Genomic DNA, 19,465 nt, shown 5'->3' with positions numbered 1-19,465 from the left:
AGTGCTGAGGGAGTGGGTGTTGTGGGAGGGTCAGTGCTGAGGGAGTGGGTGCTGTGGGAGGGTCAGTGCTGAGGGAGTGGGTGCTGTGGGAGGGTCAGTGTTGAGGGCGGGTCAGTGCTGAGGGAGGGTCAGTGCTGAGGGAGTGGGTGCTGTGGGAGGGTCAGTGCTGAGGGAGTGGGTGCTGTGGGAGGGTCAGTGCTGAGGGAGCTGGCGCTGTGGGAGGGTCAGTGCTGAGGGAGTGGGTGCTGTGGGAGGGTCAGTGCTGAGGGAGTGGGCGCTGTGGGAGGGTCAGAGATGAGGGAGTGGGTGCTGAGGGAGTGTCAGTGCTGAGGGAGCGGGGTCTGTGGGAGGGTCAGTGCTGAGGGAGGGTCAGTGCTGAGGGGAGTGGGTGCTGTGGGCGGGACTGTTCTGAGGGAGTGGGCGCTGTGGGAGGGTCAGTGCTGAGGGAGGAGGCGCTCTGAGAGGGTCAGTGCTGAGGGAGTGGGTGCTGTGGGAGGGTCTGTTCTGAGGGAGTGGGCGCTGTGGGAGGGTCAGTGCTGAGGGAGGAGGCGCTCTGAGAGGGTCAGTTCTGAGGGAGTGGGTGCTGTGGGAGGATCAGTGCTCAGGGAGCGTGTGCTGTGTGATGGTCAGTGCTGAGGGAGCGGGCGCTGTGGGAGGGTCAGTGCTGAGGGAGTGGGTGCTGTGGGAGGGTCAGTGCTGAGGGAGTGGGCGCTGTGGGAGGGTCAGAGCTGAGGGAGTGGGTGCTGAGGGAGTGTCAGTGCTGAGGGAGCGGGGTCTGTGGGAGGGTCAGTGCTGAGGGAGGGTCAGTGCTGAGGGGAGTGGGTGCTGTGGGAGGGTCAGTGCTGAGGGAGCGGGCGCTGTGGGAGGGTCAGTGCTGAGGGAGTGGGTGCTGTAGGAGGGTCAGTGCTGAGGGAGTGGGCGCTGTGGGAGGGTCAGAGCTGAGGGAGTGGGTGCTGAGGGAGTGTTAGTGCTGAGTGAGCGGGTGCTGTGGGAGGGTCAGTGCTGAGGGAGTGAGTGCTGTGGGAAGGTCAGTGCTGTGGGAGTGGGTGCTGTGGGAGGGTCAGTGCTGAGGGAGTGGGTGCTGTGGGAGGGTCAGTGCTGAGGGAGTGGGTGCTGTAGAAGGGTCAGTGCTGTGGGAAGGTCAGTGCTGAGGGAGTGGTTGCTGTGGGAGGGTCAGTGCTGTGGGAGGGTCAGTGCTGTGGGAGGGTCAGTGCTGAGGGAGTGAGTGCTGTGGGAGGGTCAGTGCTGAGGGAGTGGGTGCTGTGGGGGGGTCAGTGCTGAGGGAGTGTTGAGGGAGTGGGTGCTGTGGGAGTGTCAGTGCTGAGGGAGTGGTTGCTGTGGGAGGATCAGCGCTGAGGGAATGGGTGCTGTGGGAGGGTCAGTGCTGAGGGAGTGGGTGCTGTGGGAGGGTCAGTGCTGAGGGAGTGGGTGTTGTGGGAGCGGGTGCTGTGGGAGTGTCAGTGCTGAGCGAGTGGGTGCTGTGGGAGGGTTAGCGCTGAGGGAATGGGTGCTGTGGGTGGGTCAGTGCTGAGGGAGTGGGTGCTGTGGGTGCGGGTGCTGTGGGAGGATCAGCGCTGAGGGAGTGGGTGCAGAGGGAGGGTCAGTGCTGAGGGAGCGGGTGCTGTGGGAGGGTCAGTGCTGAGGGATCGGGTGGTGTGGGAGGGTCAGTGCTGAGGGAGTGGGTGCTGTGGGCTGGTCAGTGCTGAGGGAACGGGTGCTGTGGGTGTGTCAGTGCTGAGGGAGTGGGTGCTGTGGGAGGGTCAGTGCTGAGGGAGGGGGTGCTGTGGGAGGGTCAGTGCTGAAGGAGCGGGTGCTGAGGGAGGGTCAGTGCTGAGGGAGTGGGTGCTGTGGGAGGGTCAGTGCTGAGGGAGTGGGTGTTGTGGGAGGGTCAGTGCTGAGGGAGTGGGTGCTGTGGGAGGGTCAGTGCTGAGGGAGTGGGTGCTGTGGGAGGGTCAGTGTTGAGGGCGGGTCAGTGCTGAGGGAGGGTCAGTGCTGAGGGAGTGGGTGCTGTGGGCGGGACTGTTCTGAGGGAGTGGGCGCTGTGGGAGGGTCAGTGCTGAGGGAGGAGGCGCTCTGAGAGGGTCAGTGCTGAGGGAGTGGGTGCTGTGGGAGGGTCAGTGCTGAGGGAGTGGGTGCTGTGGGCGGGACTGTTCTGAGGGAGTGGGCGCTGTGGGAGGGTCAGTGCTGAGGGAGGAGGTGCTCTGAGAGGGTCAGTTCTGAGGGAGTGTGTGCTGTGGGAGGGTCAGTGCTCAGGGAGCGTGTGCTGTGTGAGGGTCAGTGCTGAGGGAGCGGGCGCTGTGGGAGGGTCAGTGCTGAGGGAGTGGGTGCTGTGGGAGGGTCAGTGCTGAGGGAGTGGGCGCTGTGGGAGGGTCAGAGCTGAGGGAGTGGGTGCTGAGGGAGTGTCAGTGCTGAGGGAGCGGGGTCTGTGGGAGGGTCAGTGCTGAGGGAGGGTCAGTGCTGAGGGGAGTGGGTGCTGTGGGAGGGTCAGTGCTGAGGGAGCGGGCGCTGTGGGAGGGTCAGTGCTGAGGGAGTGGGTGCTGTAGGAGGGTCAGTGCTGAGGGAGTGGGCGCTGTAGGAGGGTCAGTGCTGAGGGAGTGGGCGCTGAGGGAGTGTCAGTGCTGAGGGAGTGTGTGATGTGGGAGGGTCAGAGCTGAGGGAGTGGGTGCTGAGGGAGTGTCAGTGCTGAGGGAGTGTGTGCTGTGGGAGGGTCAGTGCTGAGGGAGCGGGTGCTGTGGGAGGGTCAGTGCTGAGGGAGCGGGTGCTGTGGGAGGGTCAGTGCTGAGGGAGTGGGTGCTGTGGGAGGGTCAGTGCTGAGGGAGTGGGTGCTGTGGGCGGGACTGTTCTGAGGGAGTGGGCGCTGTGGGAGGGACAGTGCTGAGGGAGCGGGTGCTGTGGGAGGGTCAGTGCTGAGGGAGTGGGTGCTGTGGGAGGGTCAGTGCTGAGGGAGCGGGGTCTGTGGGAGGGTCAGTGCTGAGGGAGTGGGTGCTGTGTGAGGGTTAGTGCTGAGTGAGTGGGTGCTGTGGGAGGGTCAGTGCTGAGGGAGTGGGTGCTGTGTGAGGGTTAGTGCTGAGTGAGTGGGTGCTGTGGGAGGGTCAGTGCTGAAGGAGCGGGTGCTGAGGGAGGGTCAGTGCTGAGGGAGTGGGTGCTGTGGGAGGGTCAGTGCTGAGGGAGTGGGTGTTGTGGGAGGGTCAGTGCTGAGGGAGTGGGTGCTGTGGGAGGGTCAGTGCTGAGGGAGTGGGTGCTGTGGGAGGGTCAGTGTTGAGGGCGGGTCAGTGCTGAGGGAGGGTCAGTGATGAGGGAGTGGGTGCTGTGGGCGGGTCAGTGCTGAGGGAGTGGGTGCTGTGGGCGGGACTGTTCTGAGGGAGTGGGCGCTGTGGGAGGGTCAGTGCTGAGGGAGGAGGCGCTCTGAGAGGGTCAGTGCTGAGGGAGTGGGTGCTGTGGGAGGGTCAGTGCTGAGGGAGTGGGTGCTGTGGGCGGGACTGTTCTGAGGGAGTGGGCGCTGTGGGAGGCTCAGTGCTGAGGGAGGAGGCGCTCTGAGAGGGTCAGTTCTGAGGGAGTGGGTGCTGTGGGAGGGTCAGTGCTCAGGGAGCGTGTGCTGTGTGAGGGTCAGTGCTGAGGGAGCGGGCGCTGTGGGAGGGTCAGTGCTGAGGGAGTGGGTGCTGTGGGAGGGTCAGTGCTGAGGGAGTGGGCGCTGTGGGAGGGTCAGAGCTGAGGGAGTGGGTGCTGAGGGAGTGTCAGTGCTGAGGGAGCGGGGTCTGTGGGAGGGTCAGTGCTGAGGGAGGGTCAGTGCTGAGGGGAGTGGGTGCTGTGGGAGGGTCAGTGCTGAGGGAGCGGGCGCTGTGGGAGGGTCAGTGCTGAGGGAGTGGGTGCTGTAGGAGGGTCAGTGCTGAGGGAGTGGGCGCTGTAGGAGGGTCAGTGCTGAGGGAGTGGGCGCTGAGGGAGTGTCAGTGCTGAGGGAGTGTGTGATGTGGGAGGGTCAGAGCTGAGGGAGTGGGTGCTGAGGGAGTGTCAGTGCTGAGGGAGTGTGTGCTGTGGGAGGGTCAGTGCTGAGGGAACGGGTGCTGTGGGAGGGTCAGTGCTGAGGGAGCGGGTGCTGTGGGAGGGTCAGTGCTGAGGGAGTGGGTGCTGTGGGAGGGTCAGTGCTGAGGGAGTGGGTGCTGTGGGCGGGACTGTTCTGAGGGAGTGGGCGCTGTGGGAGGGACAGTGCTGAGGGAGCGGGTGCTGTGGGAGGGTCAGTGCTGAGGGAGTGGGTGCTGTGGGAGGGTCAGTGCTGAGGGTGCGGGGTCTGTGGGAGGGTCAGTGCTGAGGGAGTGGGTGCTGTGTGAGGGTTAGTGCTGAGTGAGTGGGTGCTGTGGGAGGGTCAGTGCTGAGGGAGTGGGTGCTGAGGGAGAGTCAGTGCTGAGGGAGTGAGTGCTGTGAGAGGGTCAGCGCTGAGGGAGTGGGTGCTGTGGGCGGGACTGTTCTGAGGGAGTGGGCGCTGTGGGAGGGTCAGTGCTGAGGGAGTGGGTGCTGTGGGAGAGTCAGTGCTGAGGGAGTGAGTGCTGTGAGAGGGTCAGCGCTGAGGGAGTGGCGGTTGTGGGAGGGTCAGTGCTGAGGGAGCGGGTGCTGTGGGAGGGTCAGTGCTGAGGGAGTGGGTGCTGTGGGAGGGTCAGTGTTGAGGGCGGGTCAGTGCTGAGGGAGGGTCAGTGCTGAGGGAGTGGGTGCTGTGAGCGGGACTGTTCTGAGGGAGTGGGTGCTGTGGGAGGGTCAGTGCTGAGGGAGTGGGTGCTGTGGGAGGGTCAGTGCTGAGGGAGTGGGTGCTGTGGGAGGGTCAGTGCTGAGGGAGTGGGTGCTGTGGGAGGGTCAGTGTTGAGGGCGGGTCAGTGCTGAGGGAGGGTCAGTGCTGAGGGAGTGGGTGCTGTGAGCGGGACTGTTCTGAGGGAGTGGGTGCTGTGGGAGGGTCAGTGCTGAGGGAGTGGGTGCTGTGGGAGTGTCAGTGCTGAGGGAGTGGGCGCTGTGGGCGGGTCAGTGCTGAGGGAGTGGGCGCTCTGGGAGGGTCAGTGCTGAGGGAGTGGGTGCTGTGGGCTGGTCAGTTCTGAGGGAGTGGGTGCTGTGGGAGTGTCAGTGCTGAGGGAGTGGGCGCTGTGGGAGGGTCAGTGCTGAGGGAGTGGGTGCTGAGGGAGGGTCAGTGCTCAGGGAGCGTGTGCTGTGTGAGGGTCAGTGCTGAGGGAGTGGTCACTGTGGGAGAGTCAGTGCTGAGGGAGTGGGTGCTGTGGGAGGGTCAGTGCTGAGGGAGTGGGTGCTGTGGGAGTGTCAGTGCTGAGGGTGCAGGTGCTGTGGGAGGGTCAGTGCTGAGGGAGTGGGCGCTGTGGGGCGGTCAGCGGTGAAGGTATGGGTGCTGTGGGAGGGTCAGTTCTGAGGGAGTGGGTGCTGTGGGAGGGTCAGTGCTGAGGGAGCGGGTGCTGTGGGAGGGTCAGTGCTGAGTGGGTGGGTGCTGAGGGAGTGTCAGTGCTGAGGGAGTGGGTGCTGTGGGAGGGTCAGTGCTGAGGGCGTGGGCGCTGTGGGAGGGTCAGTGCTGAGGGAGGGGGTGCTGTGGGAGGGTCAGTGCTGAGGGAGTTGGTGCTGTGGAAGGGTCAGTGCTGAGGGAGTGGGCGCTGTGGGAGGGTCAGTGCTGAGGGAGGGTCAGTGCTGAGGGAGTGGGCGCTGTGAGAGGGTCAGTGCTGAGGGAGTGGGCGCTGTGAGAGGGTCAGTGCTGAAGGAGCGGGTGCGGTGACAGGGCCAGTGCTGATGGAGCGGGTGCTGTGGGATGGTCAGTGCTGAGGGAGTGGGCGCTGTGGGAGGGTCAGTGATGAGGGAGTGGGCGCTGTTGGAGGGTCAGTGCTGAGGGAGGGGGTGCTGTGGGAGGGTCAGTGCTGAAGGAGCGGGTGCGGTGACAGGGCCAGTGCTGATGGAGCGGGTGCTGTGGGATGGTCAGTGCTGAGGGAGTGGGCGCTGTGGGAGGGTCAGTGCTGAGGGAGTGGGTGCTGTGGAAGGGTCAGTGCTGAAGGAGTGGGTGCTGTGGGATGGTCAGTGCTGAGGGAGCGGGTGCTGTGGGAGGGTCAGTTCTGAGGGAGTGGGTGCTGTGGGAGAGTCAGTGCTGAGGGAGTGGGTGCTGTGGGAGGGTCAGTGCTGTGGGAGGGTCAGTGCTGAGGGAGTGGGTGCTGTGGGAGGGTCAGTGCTGTGGGAGGGTTAGTGCTGAGGGAGTGGGTGCTGTGGGAGTGTCAGTGCTGAGGGAGCGGGTGCTGTGGGAGGGTCAGTGCTGAGGGAGTGGGTGCTGTCGGAGGGTCACTGCTGAGGGAGTGGGTGCTGTGGGAGGGTCACTGCTGAGGGAGTGGGTGCTGTGGGAGGGTCAGTGCTGAGGGAGTGGGTGCTGCAGGAGGGTCAGTGCTGAGGGAGTGGGTGCTGAGGGTGGGTCAGTGCTGAGAGAGAGGGTGCTGTGGGAGGGTCAGTGCTGAGGGAGTGTGTGCTGTGGGAGGGTCAGTGCTGAGGGAGTGGGTGCTGTGGGATGGTCAGTGCTGAAGGAGGGTGTGGGCTGTGGGAGGGTCAGTGCTGAAGGAGGGTGTGGGCTGTGGGAGGGTCAGTGCTGAGGGAGCGGGTGCTGTGGGAGGGTCAGTGCTGAAGGAGCGGCTGATGTTGGAGGGTCAGTGCTGAGAGAGTGGGTGCTGTGGGAGGGTCAGTGCTGAAGGAGCGGGTGCTGTTGGAGGGTCAGTGCTGAGGGAGCGGGTGCTGTAGGAGGGTCAGTGCTGAGGGAGTGGGCGCTCTGGGAAGGTCAGTGCTTAGGGAGTGGGCGCTCTGGGAGGGTCAGTTCTGAGGGAGTGGGTGCTGTGGGAGGGTCAATGCTGAGGGTGTGGGTGCTGTGGGAGCGGCTGCTGTGGGAGTGTCAGTGCTGAGGGAGTGGGTGCTGTGGGAGGGTCAGTGCTGAGGGAGTGGGCGCTGTGGGAGGGACTGTGCTGAGGGAGTGGGTGCTGTGGGAGGGTCAGTGCTGAGGGAGCGGGTGCTGTGGGACGGTTAGTGCTGAGGAAGCGGGTGCTGTGGGAGGGTCAGTGCTGAGGGAGCGTGTGCTGTGGGAGGGTCAGTGCTGAGGGAGTGGGCGCTGTGGGAGGGTCAGTGCTGTGGGAGGGTCAGTGCTGAGGGAGCGGGTGCTGTGGGAGGGTCAGTGCTGAGGGAGCGGGTGCTGTTTGAGGGTCAGTGCTGAGGGAGTGGGCGCTGTGGGAGGGTCAATGCTGAGGGTGTGGGTGCTGTGGGAGCGGCTGCTGTGGGAGTGTCAGTGCTGAGGGAGCGGGTGCTGTGGGAGGGTCAGTGCTGAGGGAGTGGGCGCTGTGGGAGGGTCAGTGCTGAGGGAGTGGGTGCTGTGGGAGTGTCAGTGCTGAGGGAGCGGGTGCTGTGGGAGGGTCAGTGGTGAGGGAGTGGGTGCTGTGGGAGGGTCAGTGCTGAGGGAGCGGGTGCTGTGGGAGGGTCAGTGCTGAGGGGGTGGGCGCTGAGGGAGGGTCAGTGCTGTGGGAGGGTCAGTGCTGAGGGAGTGGGCGCTGTGGGAGGGTCAGTGCTGTGGGAGGGTCAGTGCTGAGGGAGCGGGTGCTGTGGGAGGGTCAGTGCTGAGGGAGTGGGTGCTGTGGGAGGGTCAGTGCTGAGGGAGTGGGTGCTGTGGGAGGGTCAGTGCTGATGGAGCGGGTGCTGTGGGAGGGTCTGTGCTGAGGGAGAGGGCGCTGTGGGAGGGTCAGTGCTGAGGGAGTGGGCGCGGTGGGAGGGTCAGTGCTGAGGGAGCGGGTGCTGTGGGAGGGTCAGTGCTGAGGGAGTGGGTGCTGTGGGAGCGGGTGGTGTAAGGGTCAGTGCTGCGGGAGCGGGTGCTGTGGGAAGGTCAGTGCTGAGGGTGTGGGTGCTGTGGGAGCGGCTGCTGTGGGAGTGTCAGTGCTGAGGGAGTGGGCGCTGTGGGAGGGTCAGTGCTGAGGGAGTGGGTGCTGTGGGAGGGTCAGTGCTGAGGGAGCGGGTGCTGTGGGATGGTTAGTGCTGAGGAAGCGGGTGCTGTGGGAGGGTCAGTGCTGAGGGAGCGGGTGCTGTGGGAGGGTCAGTGCTTAGGGAGTGGGTGCTATGGGAGGGTCAGTGCTGAGGGAGTGAGTGCTGAGGGAGTGGGTGCTGTGGGAGCGGGTGCTGTGGGAGGGTCAGTGCTGAGGGAGTGGGCGCTGTGGGAGGGTCAGTGCTGTGGGAGGGTCAGTGCTGAGGGAGCGGGTGCTTTGGGAGGGTCAGTGCTGAGGGAGCGGGTGCTGTGGGAGGGTCAGTGCTGAGGGAGTGGGTGCTGTGGGAGGGTCAGTGCTGAGGGAGCGGGTGCTGTGGGAGGGTCAGTGCTGAGGGTGTGGGTGCTGTGGGAGGGTCAGTGCTGAGGGAGCGGGCGCTGTGTGAGGGTCAGCGCTGAAGGAGTGGGTGCTGTGGGAGGGTCAGTGCTGAGGGAGTGGGCGCTGTGGGAGGGTCAGCGCTGAGGGAGTGGGCGCTGTGGGTGGGTCAGCGCTGAGGGAGTGGGCGCTGTGGGAGGGTCAGCGCTGAGGGAGTGGGCGCTGTGGGAGGGTCAGTGCTGAGGGAGTGGGCGCTGTGGGAGGGTCAGTGCTGAGGGAGTGGGCGCTGTGGGAGAGTCAGTGCTGAGGGAGTGGGTGCTGAGGGAGGGTCAGTGCTGAGGGAGCGGGTGCTGTGGGAGGGTCAGTGCTGAGGGAGCGGGTGCTGTGGGAGGGTCAGTGCTGCGGAAGCGGGTGCTGTGGGAGGGTCAGCGCTGAGGGAGTGGGTGCTTGGGAGGGTCAGTGCTGTGGGCGTGGGTGCTGTGGGAGGGTTAGCGATGAGGGAGTGGGTGCTGTGGGAGGGTCAGTGCTGAGGGAGTTGGTGCTGTGGGAGGGTCAGTGTTGCGGGAGTGGGTGCTGTGGGAGGGTCAGTGCTGAGGGAGCGGGTGCTGTGGGAGGGTCAGTGCTGAGGGAGTGGGTGCTGTGGGAGCGGGTGGTGTAAGAGGGTCAGTGCTGCGGGAGCGAGTGCTGTGGGAAGGTCAGTGCTGAGGGAGTGGGCGCTGTGGGAGGGTCAGTGCTGAGGGAGTGGGTGCTGTGGGAGGGTCAATGCTGAGGGTGTGGGTGCTGTGGGAGCTGCTGCTGTGGGAGTGTCAGTGCTGAGGGAGTGGGTGCTGTGGGAGGGTCAGTGCTGAGGGAGTGGGCGCTGTGGGAGGGTCAGTGCTGAGGGAGTGGGTGCTGTGGGAGGGTTAGTGCTGAGGAAGCGGGTGCTGTGGGAGGGTCAGTGCTGAGGGAGCGGGTGCTGTGGGAGGGTCAGTGCTGAGGAAGCGGGTGCTGTGGGAGGGTCAGTGCTGAGGGAGCGGGTGCTGTGGGAGGGTCAGTGCTGAGGGAGTGGGTGCTATGGGAGGGTCAGTGCTGAGGGAGTGAGTGCTGAGGGAGTGGGTGCTGTGGGAGCGGGTGCTGTGGGAGGGTCAGTGCTGAGGGAGTGGGCGCTGTGGGAGGGTCAGTGCTGTGGGAGGGTCAGTGCTGAGGGAGCGGGTGCTGTGGGAGGGTCAGTGCTGAGGGAGTGGGCGCTGTGGGAGGGTCAGTGCTGAGGGAGTGGGTGCTGTGGGAGGGTCAGTGCTGATGGAGCGGGTGCTGTGGGAGGGTCAGTGCTGAGGGAGAGGGCGCTGTGGGAGGGTCAGTGCTGAGGGAGTGGGCGCTGTGGGAGGGTCAGTGCTGAGGGAGCGGGTGCTGTGGGAGGGTCAGTGCTGAGGGAGTGGGTGCTGTGGGAGCGGGTGGTGTAAGTGGGTCAGTGCTGCGGGAGCGGGTGCTGTGGGAGCGAGTGCTGTGGGAAGGTCAGTGCTGAGGGAGTGGGCGCTATGGGAGGGTCAGTACTGAGGGAGTGGGTGCTGTGGGAAGGTCAGTGCTGAGGGAGTGGGTGCTGTGGGAGGGTCAGTGCTGAGGGAGTGGGTGCTGTGGGAGGGTCAGTGCTGAGGGAGTGGGTGCTGTGGGAGGGTCAGTGCTGAGGGAGTGGGCGCTGTGGGAGGGTCAGTGCTGAGGGAGTGGGTGCTGTGGGAGGGTCAGTGCTGAGGCAGCGGGTGCTGTGGGAGGGTTAGTGCTGAGGAAGCGGGTGCTGTGGGAGGGTCAGTGCTGAGGGAGCGGGTGCTGTGGGAGGGTCAGTGCTGAGGTAGTGGGCGCTGTGGGAGGGTCAGTGCTGTGGGAGGGTCAGTGCTGAGGGAGCGGGTGCTGTGGGAGGGTCAGTGCTGAGGGAGCGGGTGCTGTGGGAGGGTCAGTGCTGAGGGAGTGGGTGCTGTGGGAGGGTCAGCGCTGAGGGAGTGGGTGCTGTGGGAGGGTCAGTGCTGAGTGTGTGGGGGCTGTGGGAGGGTCAGTGCTGAGGGAGTGGGAGCTGTGGGAGGGTCAGTGCTGATGGAGCGGGTGCTGTGGGAGGGTCAGCGCTGAGGGAGTGGATGCTGTGGGAGGGTCAGCGCTGAGGGAGTGGGTGCTGTGGGAGGGTCAGTGCTGAGGGAGCGGGTGCTGTGGGAGGGTCAGTGCTGAGGGAGGGTCAGTGCTGAGGGAGTGGGTGCTGTGGGAGGGTGAGTGCTGAGGGAGTGGGTGCTGTGGGAGGGTCAGTGCTGAGGGAGGGTCAGTGCTGAGGGAGTGGGTGCTGTGGGAGGGTCAGTGCTGAGGGAGTGGGCACTGTGGGAGGGTCAGTGCTGAGGGAGTGGGCGCTGTGTGAGGGTCAGTGCTGAGGGAGTGGGTGCTGAGGGAGGGTCAGTGCTGAGGGAGCGGGTGCTGTGGGAGGGTCAGTGGTGAGGGAGTGGGTGCTGTGGGAGGGTCAGTGCTGAGGCAGTGGGTGCTGAGGGAGGGTCAGTGCTGAGGGAGCGGGTGCTGTGGGAGGGTCAGCGCTGAGGGAGCGGGTGTTGTGTGAGGGTCAGTGCTGAGGGAGCGGGTGCTGTGGGAGGGTCAGCGCTGAGGGAGTGGGTGCTGAGGGAGGGTCAGTGCTGAGGGACCGGGTGCTGTGGGAGGGTCAGCGCTGAGGGAGCAGGTGCTGTGGGAGGGTCAGTGCTGAGGGAGTGGGTGCTGAGGGATGGTCAGTGCTGAGGCAGTGGGCGCTGTGGGAGGGTCAGCGCTGAGGGAGTGGGTGCTGTGGGAGGGTCAGCGCTGAGGGAGTGGGTGCTGAGGGAGGGTCAGTGCTGAGGGAGCGGGTGCTGTGGGAGGGTCAGTGCTGAGGGAGTGGGCGCTGTGGGGAGGGTCAGTGCTGAGGGAGTGGGTGCTGAGGGAGGGTCAGTGCTGAGGGAGTGGGTGCTGAGGGAGGGTCAGCGCTGAGGGAGTGGGTGCTGTGGGAGGGTCAGTGCTGAGGGAGTGGGTGCTGAGGGAGGGTCAGTGCTGAGGGAGTGGGTGCTGTGGGAGGGTCAGTGCTGAGGGAGTGGGTGCTGAGGGAGGGTCAGTGCTGAGGGAGTGGGTGCTGACTGAGGGTCAGTGCTGATGGAGTGGGTGCTGTGGGAGGGTCAGTGCTGAGGGAGTGGGTGCTGAGGGAGGGTCAGCGCTGAGGGAGTGGGTGCTGTGGGAGGGTCAGTGCTGAGGGAGTGGGTGCTGAGGGAGGGTCAGTGCTGATGGAGGGGGTGCTGTGGGAGGGTCAGTGCTGAGGGAGTGGGTGCTGTGGGAGGGTCAGCGCTGAGGGAGTGGGTGCTGTGGGAGGGTCAGCGCTGAGGAAGCGGGTGCTGTGGGAGGGTCAGCGCTGAGGGAGTGGGTGCTGTGGGAGGGTCAGTGCTGAGGGAGCGGGTGCTGTGGGAGGGTCAGTGCTGAGGGAGTGGGCGCTGTGGGGAGGGTCAGTGCTGAGGGAGTGGGTGCTGAGGGAGGGTCAGTGCTGAGGGAGTGGGCGCTGTGGGAGGGTCAGTGCTGAGGGAGTGGGCGCTGTGGGAGGGTCAGTGCTGTGGGAGGGTCTGTGCTGAGGGAGGGTCAGTGCTGTGGGAGTGGGTGCTGTGGGAGGGTCAGTGCTGAGGGAGTGGGTGCTGTGGGAGGGTCAGCGCTGAGGGAGTGGGTGCTGTGGGAGGGTCAGTGCTGAGGGAGTGGGTGCTGTGGGAGGGTCAGTGCTGAGGGAGTGGGTGCTGTGGGAGGGTCAGTGCTGAGGGAGTGGGTGCTGTGGGAGGGTCAGTGCTGAGGGTTTGGGTGCTGTGGGAGGGTTAGTGCTGAGGGAGTGGGTGCTGTGGGAGGGTCAGCGCTGAGGGAGTGGGTGCTGTGGGAGGTCAGCGCTGAGGGAAGGGGGTTCAGAGCTGAGGGAGGGTCAGTGCTGAGGGCTTGGGTGCTATGGGAGGGTCAGCGCTGAGGGAGTGAGTGCTGTGGGAGGGTCAGTGCTGAGGGAGCGGGTGCTGAGGGATGGTCAGCGCTGAGGGAGTGGGTGCTGTGGGAGGGTCAGTGCTGAGGGAGCGGGTGCTGTGGGAGGGTCAGCGCTGAGGGAGTGGGTGCTGTGGGAGGGTCAGCGCTGAGGAAGCGGGTGCTGTGGGAGGGTCAGCGCTGAGGGAGTGGGTGCTGAGGGAGGGTCAGTGCTGAGGGAGTGGGTGCTGTGGGAGGGTCAGTGCTGAGGGAGTGGGCGCTGTGCGAGGGTCAGTGCTGTGGGAGCGGGTGCTGTGGGAGGGTCAGTGCTGAGGGAGTGGGTGCTGTGGGAGGGTCAACGCTGAGGGAGTGGGTGCTGTGGGAGGGTCAGTGCTGAGGGAGTGGGCGCTGTGTGAGGGTCAGTGCTGTGGGAGCGGGTGCTGAGGGAGGGTCAGTGCTGAGGGAGTGGGTGCTGAGGGAGGGTCAGTGCTGAGGGAGTGGGTGCTGTGGGAGGTCAGCGCTGAGGGAAGGGGGTACAGAGCTGACAGCCAACAACAAACTGTTTTGTAGAAAATCGAGGTGCTTTATTTGTGAGTTGCTGTACACTTGGACGAAGGCAAAGCGAACACATTAAATAACTCGTTGAGTGATCCCACGGGGCGTGGAAATCCTCCCCGGGGGGTGGGGGGATTGTGGCGTGGGTGTGTTGATGGGTGTTAAACCCCACTCAGACTTATCGGGCATCGCCTGCCTCCTCCCCTCGGATGGCCACCTCCGTCCGTGGGCTCTCTCCGGGCGTGGCGTTGGGTTAGTATGTCCCCGGGGCCACTTGGGGAGGAGGCACGTGGGGTGGGGTGGGTCAGTTTGCGGTTTGGGGCGAGGGCCGGGAATCTGTTTTCCCCGCGGGTGGGCTTCGGCGTTCCGGGAGCTGGGAGTGGTGACGGTGCAACGTCGGTAGGAGTTGAAGGAATCTCCGCAGAGTTGGGAACGGGTTGGACAGCAGGGTGGGCCGAGTGGCCTCTTTCTGCCATTTCCCTGGGACGGGCTGGAGGAGAGGGGCTGAATGGCCTCCTGTTCTCGTGTAACAGGCTGGAGGAGGGGGCTGAATGCCCTCCTGTCCCTTTGGGTCAGGCTGGAGGAGGATGGAGAGGGGGCTGATTGGCCTCCTGCTGTTCCCTGTGTGTGACAGGCTGGAGAAGGGGGCTGAATGGCCTCCTGCTGTTCCCATGTGACAGGCTGGAGGAGGGAGGGGGGCTGAATGGCCTCCTGCTATTCCTTTGGGACAGGCTGGAGGAGGGGTGGGGGGCTGAATGGCCTCCTGCTATTCCTTTGGGACAGGCTGGAGGAGGGGTGGGGGGCTGAATGGCCTCCTGCTATTCCTTTGGGACAGGCTGGAGGAGGGAGCGAGGGGTTGAATGGCCTCCTGTTCCCGTGTGACAGACTGGAGGAGGATGGAGGGGGCTGAATGGCCTCCTGCTGTTCCCTGTGTGTGACAGGCTGGAGGAGGGGGCTGAATGGCCTCCTGCTGTTCCTTTGGGACAGGCTGGAGGAGGGGGAGCTGAGTGGGGTGGGGGAGCAGGCCGAAGGAGATGGTGGGGGGGGGGAAATAGGGGAAGAAGGGGAGGGCAGAACCGAACTGCACACCTCCCCCCCCAACCCGCCCCAACCCCACCTCGACTCCGGGCCTAGCGCCGGCAGAAGCAGAGGCGGTAGGCCTTGAGCAGCACCCTGTGGTAGGCCTCGCGGAACTGTCGGTTCATGACAGCGTACAGCACAGGGTTGATGCAGCTGTTCAGCCAGGTGAAGTTACCAGCCACCATGTGGAGTAGCACCGGGAACCGCTTCTTACCGTCCACCACATGGAGGACGCAGAAGGGCATGTAGCAGGTGACGTAGACCAGGAACATGGCAAAACACATGCGCGTCACCTTGCGGAAGTCCCTGACGCCTCCTCTGCAGCCCCCCCCCCCGCCCCCCTGCGCCATGGGGACCTCCCCCTGCTGCTGGCGCGGGCCGGGGGTGGACTCCTCGTCAGCCACGCTGGTCCCCTCCGTCTCCCGGGAGGCCTCGTCGCCGTAGCCGCTGTCCGGGGCGCGAGGCCTGCCCTTCCCGGCCCTCTTGCTGCGCTGGCCCTGGCGGCAGGAGGAGGAGGAGGGGACGTCTGGGTTAGCCTGAGGCCCGCTGTTCCCGTCTGGAGGAGCCTGAGGCCCGCTGTTCCCGTCTGGCGGAGCCTGAGGCCCGCTGTTCCCGTCTGGCGGAGCCTGAGGCCCGCTGTTCCCGCCTGGAGGAGCCTGAGGCCTACTGCCCGCACCCGGGCCCAGCGAGGAGGAGAGATCCGACAGAGCCTGAGGCCTACTGTCCGCTGCTGTCCCTTGCGAGGAGGAGTGGTCCAGCGCGGCCCGGGGGCCGGCCTTCCCGCTTGCCTTGCACCCACCGTCGCCGCGCCGGTGCATCTTCAGGGCCCGGGAGGCGGCCCGCACCCTGCGGTCGATGAGGTAGTAGAAGACGCCAATGCAGCCCAGGCCCAGGACGAACATGAAGAACATCAGGATGGTGGTGTAGGGCTTGCCCCGGCTGCGGTGGAAGCTGCAGGTGCAGACGGCCGGCAGGAATACGTAGATGCGCCAGAGGGGCCCGAAGAGGGCCAGGCCCAGGGCCCAGGGCAGGGCCACAAATAAGGGCATGGTCCGGCGCTGGAACACCCTCTCGTAGGCCTGGGGGTTGGCGATGAGGGTGTAGCGGCTGCCGGCGATCAGCACCAGGTTGAAGATGGAGACGGCGTTGGCGACGAAGATGAGCAGGCCCACGCTCCGGCAGGCGGTGGGGCCCCAGGCCCAGCCGTTGCGCAGGAAGGTGGCGGAGGTGAACGGCTGCAGGAAGCCGCAGTAGAGCAGGTCGGCCGCCGTCAGGTTCAGGATGAGCAGGTTGAAGCGGCTGCGGAGGCGGGGATCCGCGGCGAAGGCCAGCAGCGTCATGACGTTGCCGACGGTGCCCACCAGGGTCACCGCAAGGCCCAGCGCCGCACCGAAGTAGCGGTAGCTGTGCACGTCCGGGTGGCAGGTGGCGTTGGGGGAGAAGAGGTCGTCGCCCTCGAAGAAGTGGAAGGACGAGGCGTTGGCCGAATCCATAGCCCACCGCTCACACCACCAACCCCCGCCCAGAGAGACACAGAAAGCAGCACCTCCGATGCTGTAACGGCAGCGCTCTGTCCCTCTCCCCAGCTCCGTCCGTCCGTCCGTCCGCCTCTCCCTCGCGGTTCTGACCTGGAACCGCCAGACCGAAGCCGATTTATAGGCGGCTCTGGGGACAACGAGAGCACTTCCCCCTTCCTGAACGCACGGGCGTTTCACAAAATGTACTTCCCCATCTGTCACAAGAACAAGGCCGAGGCGGAAGGGGGTGGGGATTTAGGGGGAACCGAGGAGCGAGAAAATCTGGGCTTACGACATACACTCCATTACAGAGAGAAGCAGTCCCTGTGTATATTATAGAGAACAGCAGTCCCTGTGTATATTATAGTGAACAGCAGTCCCTGTGTGTATTATAGTGAACAGCAGTCCCTGTGTATATTATAGTGAACAGCAGTCCCTGTGTGTATTATAGTGAACAGCAGTCCCTGTGTGTATTATAGTGAACAGCAGTCCCTGTGTGTATTATAGTGAACAGCAGTCCCTGTGTATATTATAGTGAACAGCAGTCCCTGTGTGTATTATAGTGAACAGCAGTCCCTGTGTATATTATAGAGAGCAGCAGTCCCTGTGTGTATTATAGTGAACAGCAGTCCCTGTGTGTATTATAGTGAACAGCAGTCCCTGTGTATATTATAGTGAACAGCAGTCCCTGTGTGTATTATAGTGAACAGCAGTCCCTGTGTGTATTATAGAGAACAGCAGTCCCTGTGTGTATTATAGTGAACAGCAGTCCCTGTGTGTATTATAGAGAACAGCAGTCCCTGTGTGTATTATAGTGAACAGCAGCCCCTGTGTGTATTATAGTGAACAGCAGTCCCTGTGTATATTATACAGAACAGCAGTCCCAGTGTATATTATACTGAACAGCAGTCCCTGTGTGTATTATAGTGAACAGCAGTCCCTGTGTGTATTATAGTGAACAGCAGTCCCTGTGTGTATTATAGTGAACAGCAGTCCCTGTGTGTATTATAGAGAACAGCAGTCCCTGTGTGTATTATAGTGAACAGCAGCCCCTGTGTGTATTATAGTGAACAGCAGTCCCTGTGTATATTATACAGAACAGCAGTCCCAGTGTATATTATACTGAACAGCAGTCCCTGTGTGTATTATAGTGAACAGCAGTCCCTGTGTGTATTATAGTGAACAGCAGTCCCTGTGTATATTATAGAGAACAGCAGTCCCTGTGTGTATTATAGTGAACAGCAGTCCCTGTGTATATTATACAGAACAGCAGTCCCAGTGTATATTATACTGAACAGCAGTCCCTGTGTGTATTATAGTGAACAGCAGTCCCTGTGTGTATTATAGTGAACAGCAGTCCCTGTGTATATTATAGTGAACAGCAGCCCCTGTGTATATTATAGAGAACAGCAGTCCCTCTGTATATTATACAGAACAGCAGTCCCTGTGTGTATTATAGTGAACAGCAGTCCCTGTGTATATTACAGTGAACAGCAGTCCCTGTGTATATTATAGTGAACAGCAGTCCCTGTGTGTATTATAGAGAACAGCAGTCCCTGTGTGTATTATAGTGAACAGCAGTCCCTGTGTGTGTTATAGTGAACAGCAGTCCCTGTGCATATTATAGAGAACAGCAGTCCCTGTGTGTATTATAGTGAACAGCAGTCCCTGTGTGTATTATAGTGAACAGCAGTCCCTGTGTGTATTATAGTGAACAGCAGTCCCTGTGTGTATTATAGAGAATAGCAGTCCATGTGTAAATTATAGTGAACAGCAGTCCCTGTGTATATTATACAGAACAGCAGTCCCTGTGTGTATTATAGTGAACAGCAGTCCCTGTGTGTATTATAGTGAACAGCAGTCCCTGTGTATATTATACAGAACAGCAGTCCCTGTGTGTATTATAGTGAACAGCAGTCCCTGTGTGTATTATAGTGAACAGCAGTCCCTGTGTATATTATACAGAACAGCAGTCCCTGTGTGTATTATAGTGAACAGCAGTCCCTGTGTGTATTATAGTGAACAGCAGTCCCTGTGCATATTATAGAGAACAGCAGTCCCTGTGTGTATTATAGAGAACAGCAGTCCCTGTGTGTATTATAGTGAACAGCAGTCCCTGTGTATATTATAGTGAACAGCAGTCCCTGTGTGTATTATAGTGAACAGCAGTCCCTGTGTGTATTATAGAGAACAGCAGTCCCTGTGTGTATTATAGTGAACAGCAGTCCCTGTGTGTATGTTATAGAGAACAGCAGTCCCTGTGTGTATTATAGTGAACAGCAGTCCCTGTGTGTATTATAGTGAACAGCAGTCCCTGTGTGTATTATAGTGAACAGCAGTCCCTGTGTGTATTATAGAGAACAGCAGTCCCTGTGTGTATTATAGTGAACAGCAGTCCCTGTGTGTATGTTATAGAGAACAGCAGTCCCTGTGTGTATTATAGCAAAAAGCAGTCCCTGTGTATATTATAGAGAACAGCAGTCCCTGTGTATATGATAGTGAACAGCAGTCCTTGTGTGTATTATAGTGAACAGTAGTCCCTGTGTGTATTATAGTGAACAGCAGTCCCTGTGTGTATTATAGTGAACAGCAGTCCCTATGTATATTATACAGAACAGCAGTCCCTGTGTATATTATACAGAACAGCAGTCCCTGTGTGTATTATAGTGAACAGCAGTCCCTGTGTGTATTATAGTGAACAGCAGTCCCTGTGTGTATTATAGTGAACAGCAGTCCCTGTGTGTATTATAGAGAACAGCAGTCCGTGTGTGTATTATAGTGAACAGCAGTCCCAGTGTATATTATACTGAACAGCAGTCCCTGTGTGTATTATAGTGAACAGCAGTCCCTGTGTATATTATACAGAACAGCAGTCCCTGTGTGTATTATAGTGAACAGCAGTCCCTGTGTATATTATAGTGAACAGCAGTCCCTGTGTGTATTATAGTGAACAGCAGTCCCTGTGTGTATTATAGAGAACAGCAGTCCCTGTGTGTATTATAGTGAACAGCAGTCCCTGTGTGTATTATAGTGAACAGCAGTCCCTGTGTGTATTATAGTGAACAGTAGTCCCTGTGTGTATTATAGTGAACAGCAGTCCCTGTGTATATTATACAGAACAGCAGTCCCTGTGTGTATTATAGTGAACAGCAGTCCCTGTGTGTATTATAGTGAACAGTAGTCCCTGTGTGTATTATAGCGAACAGCAGTCCCTGTGTGTATTATAGCGAACAGCAGTCCCTGTGTATATTATACAGAACAGCAGTCCCTGTGTGTATTATAGTGAACAGCAGTCCCTGTGTGTATTATAGTGAACAGCAGACCCTGTGTATATTATAGAGAACAGCAGTCCCTGTGTATATTATAGAGAACAGCAGTCCCTGTGTGTATTATAGTGAACAGCAGTCCCTGTGTGTATTATAGTGAACAGCAGTCCCTGTGTGTATTATAGTGAACAGCAGACCCTGTGTATATTATAGAGAACAGCAGACCCTGTGTATATTATAGAGAACAGCACTCCCTGTGTATATTACAGTGAACAGCAGTCCCTGTGTGTATTATAGTGAACAGTAGTCCCTGTGTGTATTATAGTGAACAGCAGACCCTGTGTATATTATACAGAACAGCAGTCCCTGTGTGTATTATAGTGAACAGCAGTCCCTGTGTGTATTATAGTGAACAGCAGACCCTGTGTATATTATAGAGAACAGCAGACCCTGTGTATATTATAGAGAACAGCACTCCCTGTGTATATTACAGTGAACAGCAGTCCCTGTGTGTATTATAGTGAACAGTAGTCCCTGTGTGTATTATAGTGAACAGCAGTCCCTGTGTATATTATAGTGAACAGTAGTCCCTGTGTGCATTATAGTGAACAGCAGTCCCAGTGTATATTATACTGAACAGCAGTCCCTGTGTGTATTATAGTGAACAGCAGTCCCTGTGTATATTATAGTGAACAGCAGTCCCAGTGTGTATTATAGTGAACAGTAGTCCCTGTGTGTATTATAGAGAACAGCAGTC

The 19,465-nt window shown here is 61.1% G+C and overlaps 1 protein-coding gene across 1 annotated transcript; it reads right to left on the bottom strand.

Annotated features, from left to right (window-relative positions):
• Window positions 1-12,850: 12,850 nt before the first annotated feature.
• On the bottom strand, window positions 12,851-15,538 carry LOC122545627 (G protein-coupled receptor 84-like). Its single transcript, XM_043684581.2, has one exon. It carries the CDS (start codon window positions 15,416-15,418, stop codon window positions 13,976-13,978), a length of 1,443 nt encoding a protein of 480 aa, XP_043540516.2. The 5' UTR covers window positions 15,419-15,538; the 3' UTR covers window positions 12,851-13,975.
• Window positions 15,539-19,465: the final 3,927 nt, after the last annotated feature.

The sequence above is a fragment of the Chiloscyllium plagiosum genome, unplaced genomic scaffold (assembly GCF_037043375.1).
Source record: "Chiloscyllium plagiosum isolate Xiang-an unplaced genomic scaffold, Cpla_swu_hap1 HiC_scaffold_53X, whole genome shotgun sequence".
Classification (NCBI taxonomy): domain Eukaryota; kingdom Metazoa; phylum Chordata; class Chondrichthyes; order Orectolobiformes; family Hemiscylliidae; genus Chiloscyllium; species Chiloscyllium plagiosum.
The sequence above is the reverse complement of the archived record's forward strand: the minus strand, read 5'-3'. Positions and strand labels throughout refer to the sequence as shown.

What these genes read in the sequence shown, in the direction of transcription:
- LOC122545627 (XM_043684581.2), bottom strand. Translation starts at nt 15,418, where the DNA reads ATGGATTCGGCCAACGCCTCGTCCTTCCACTTCTTCGAGGGCGACGAC.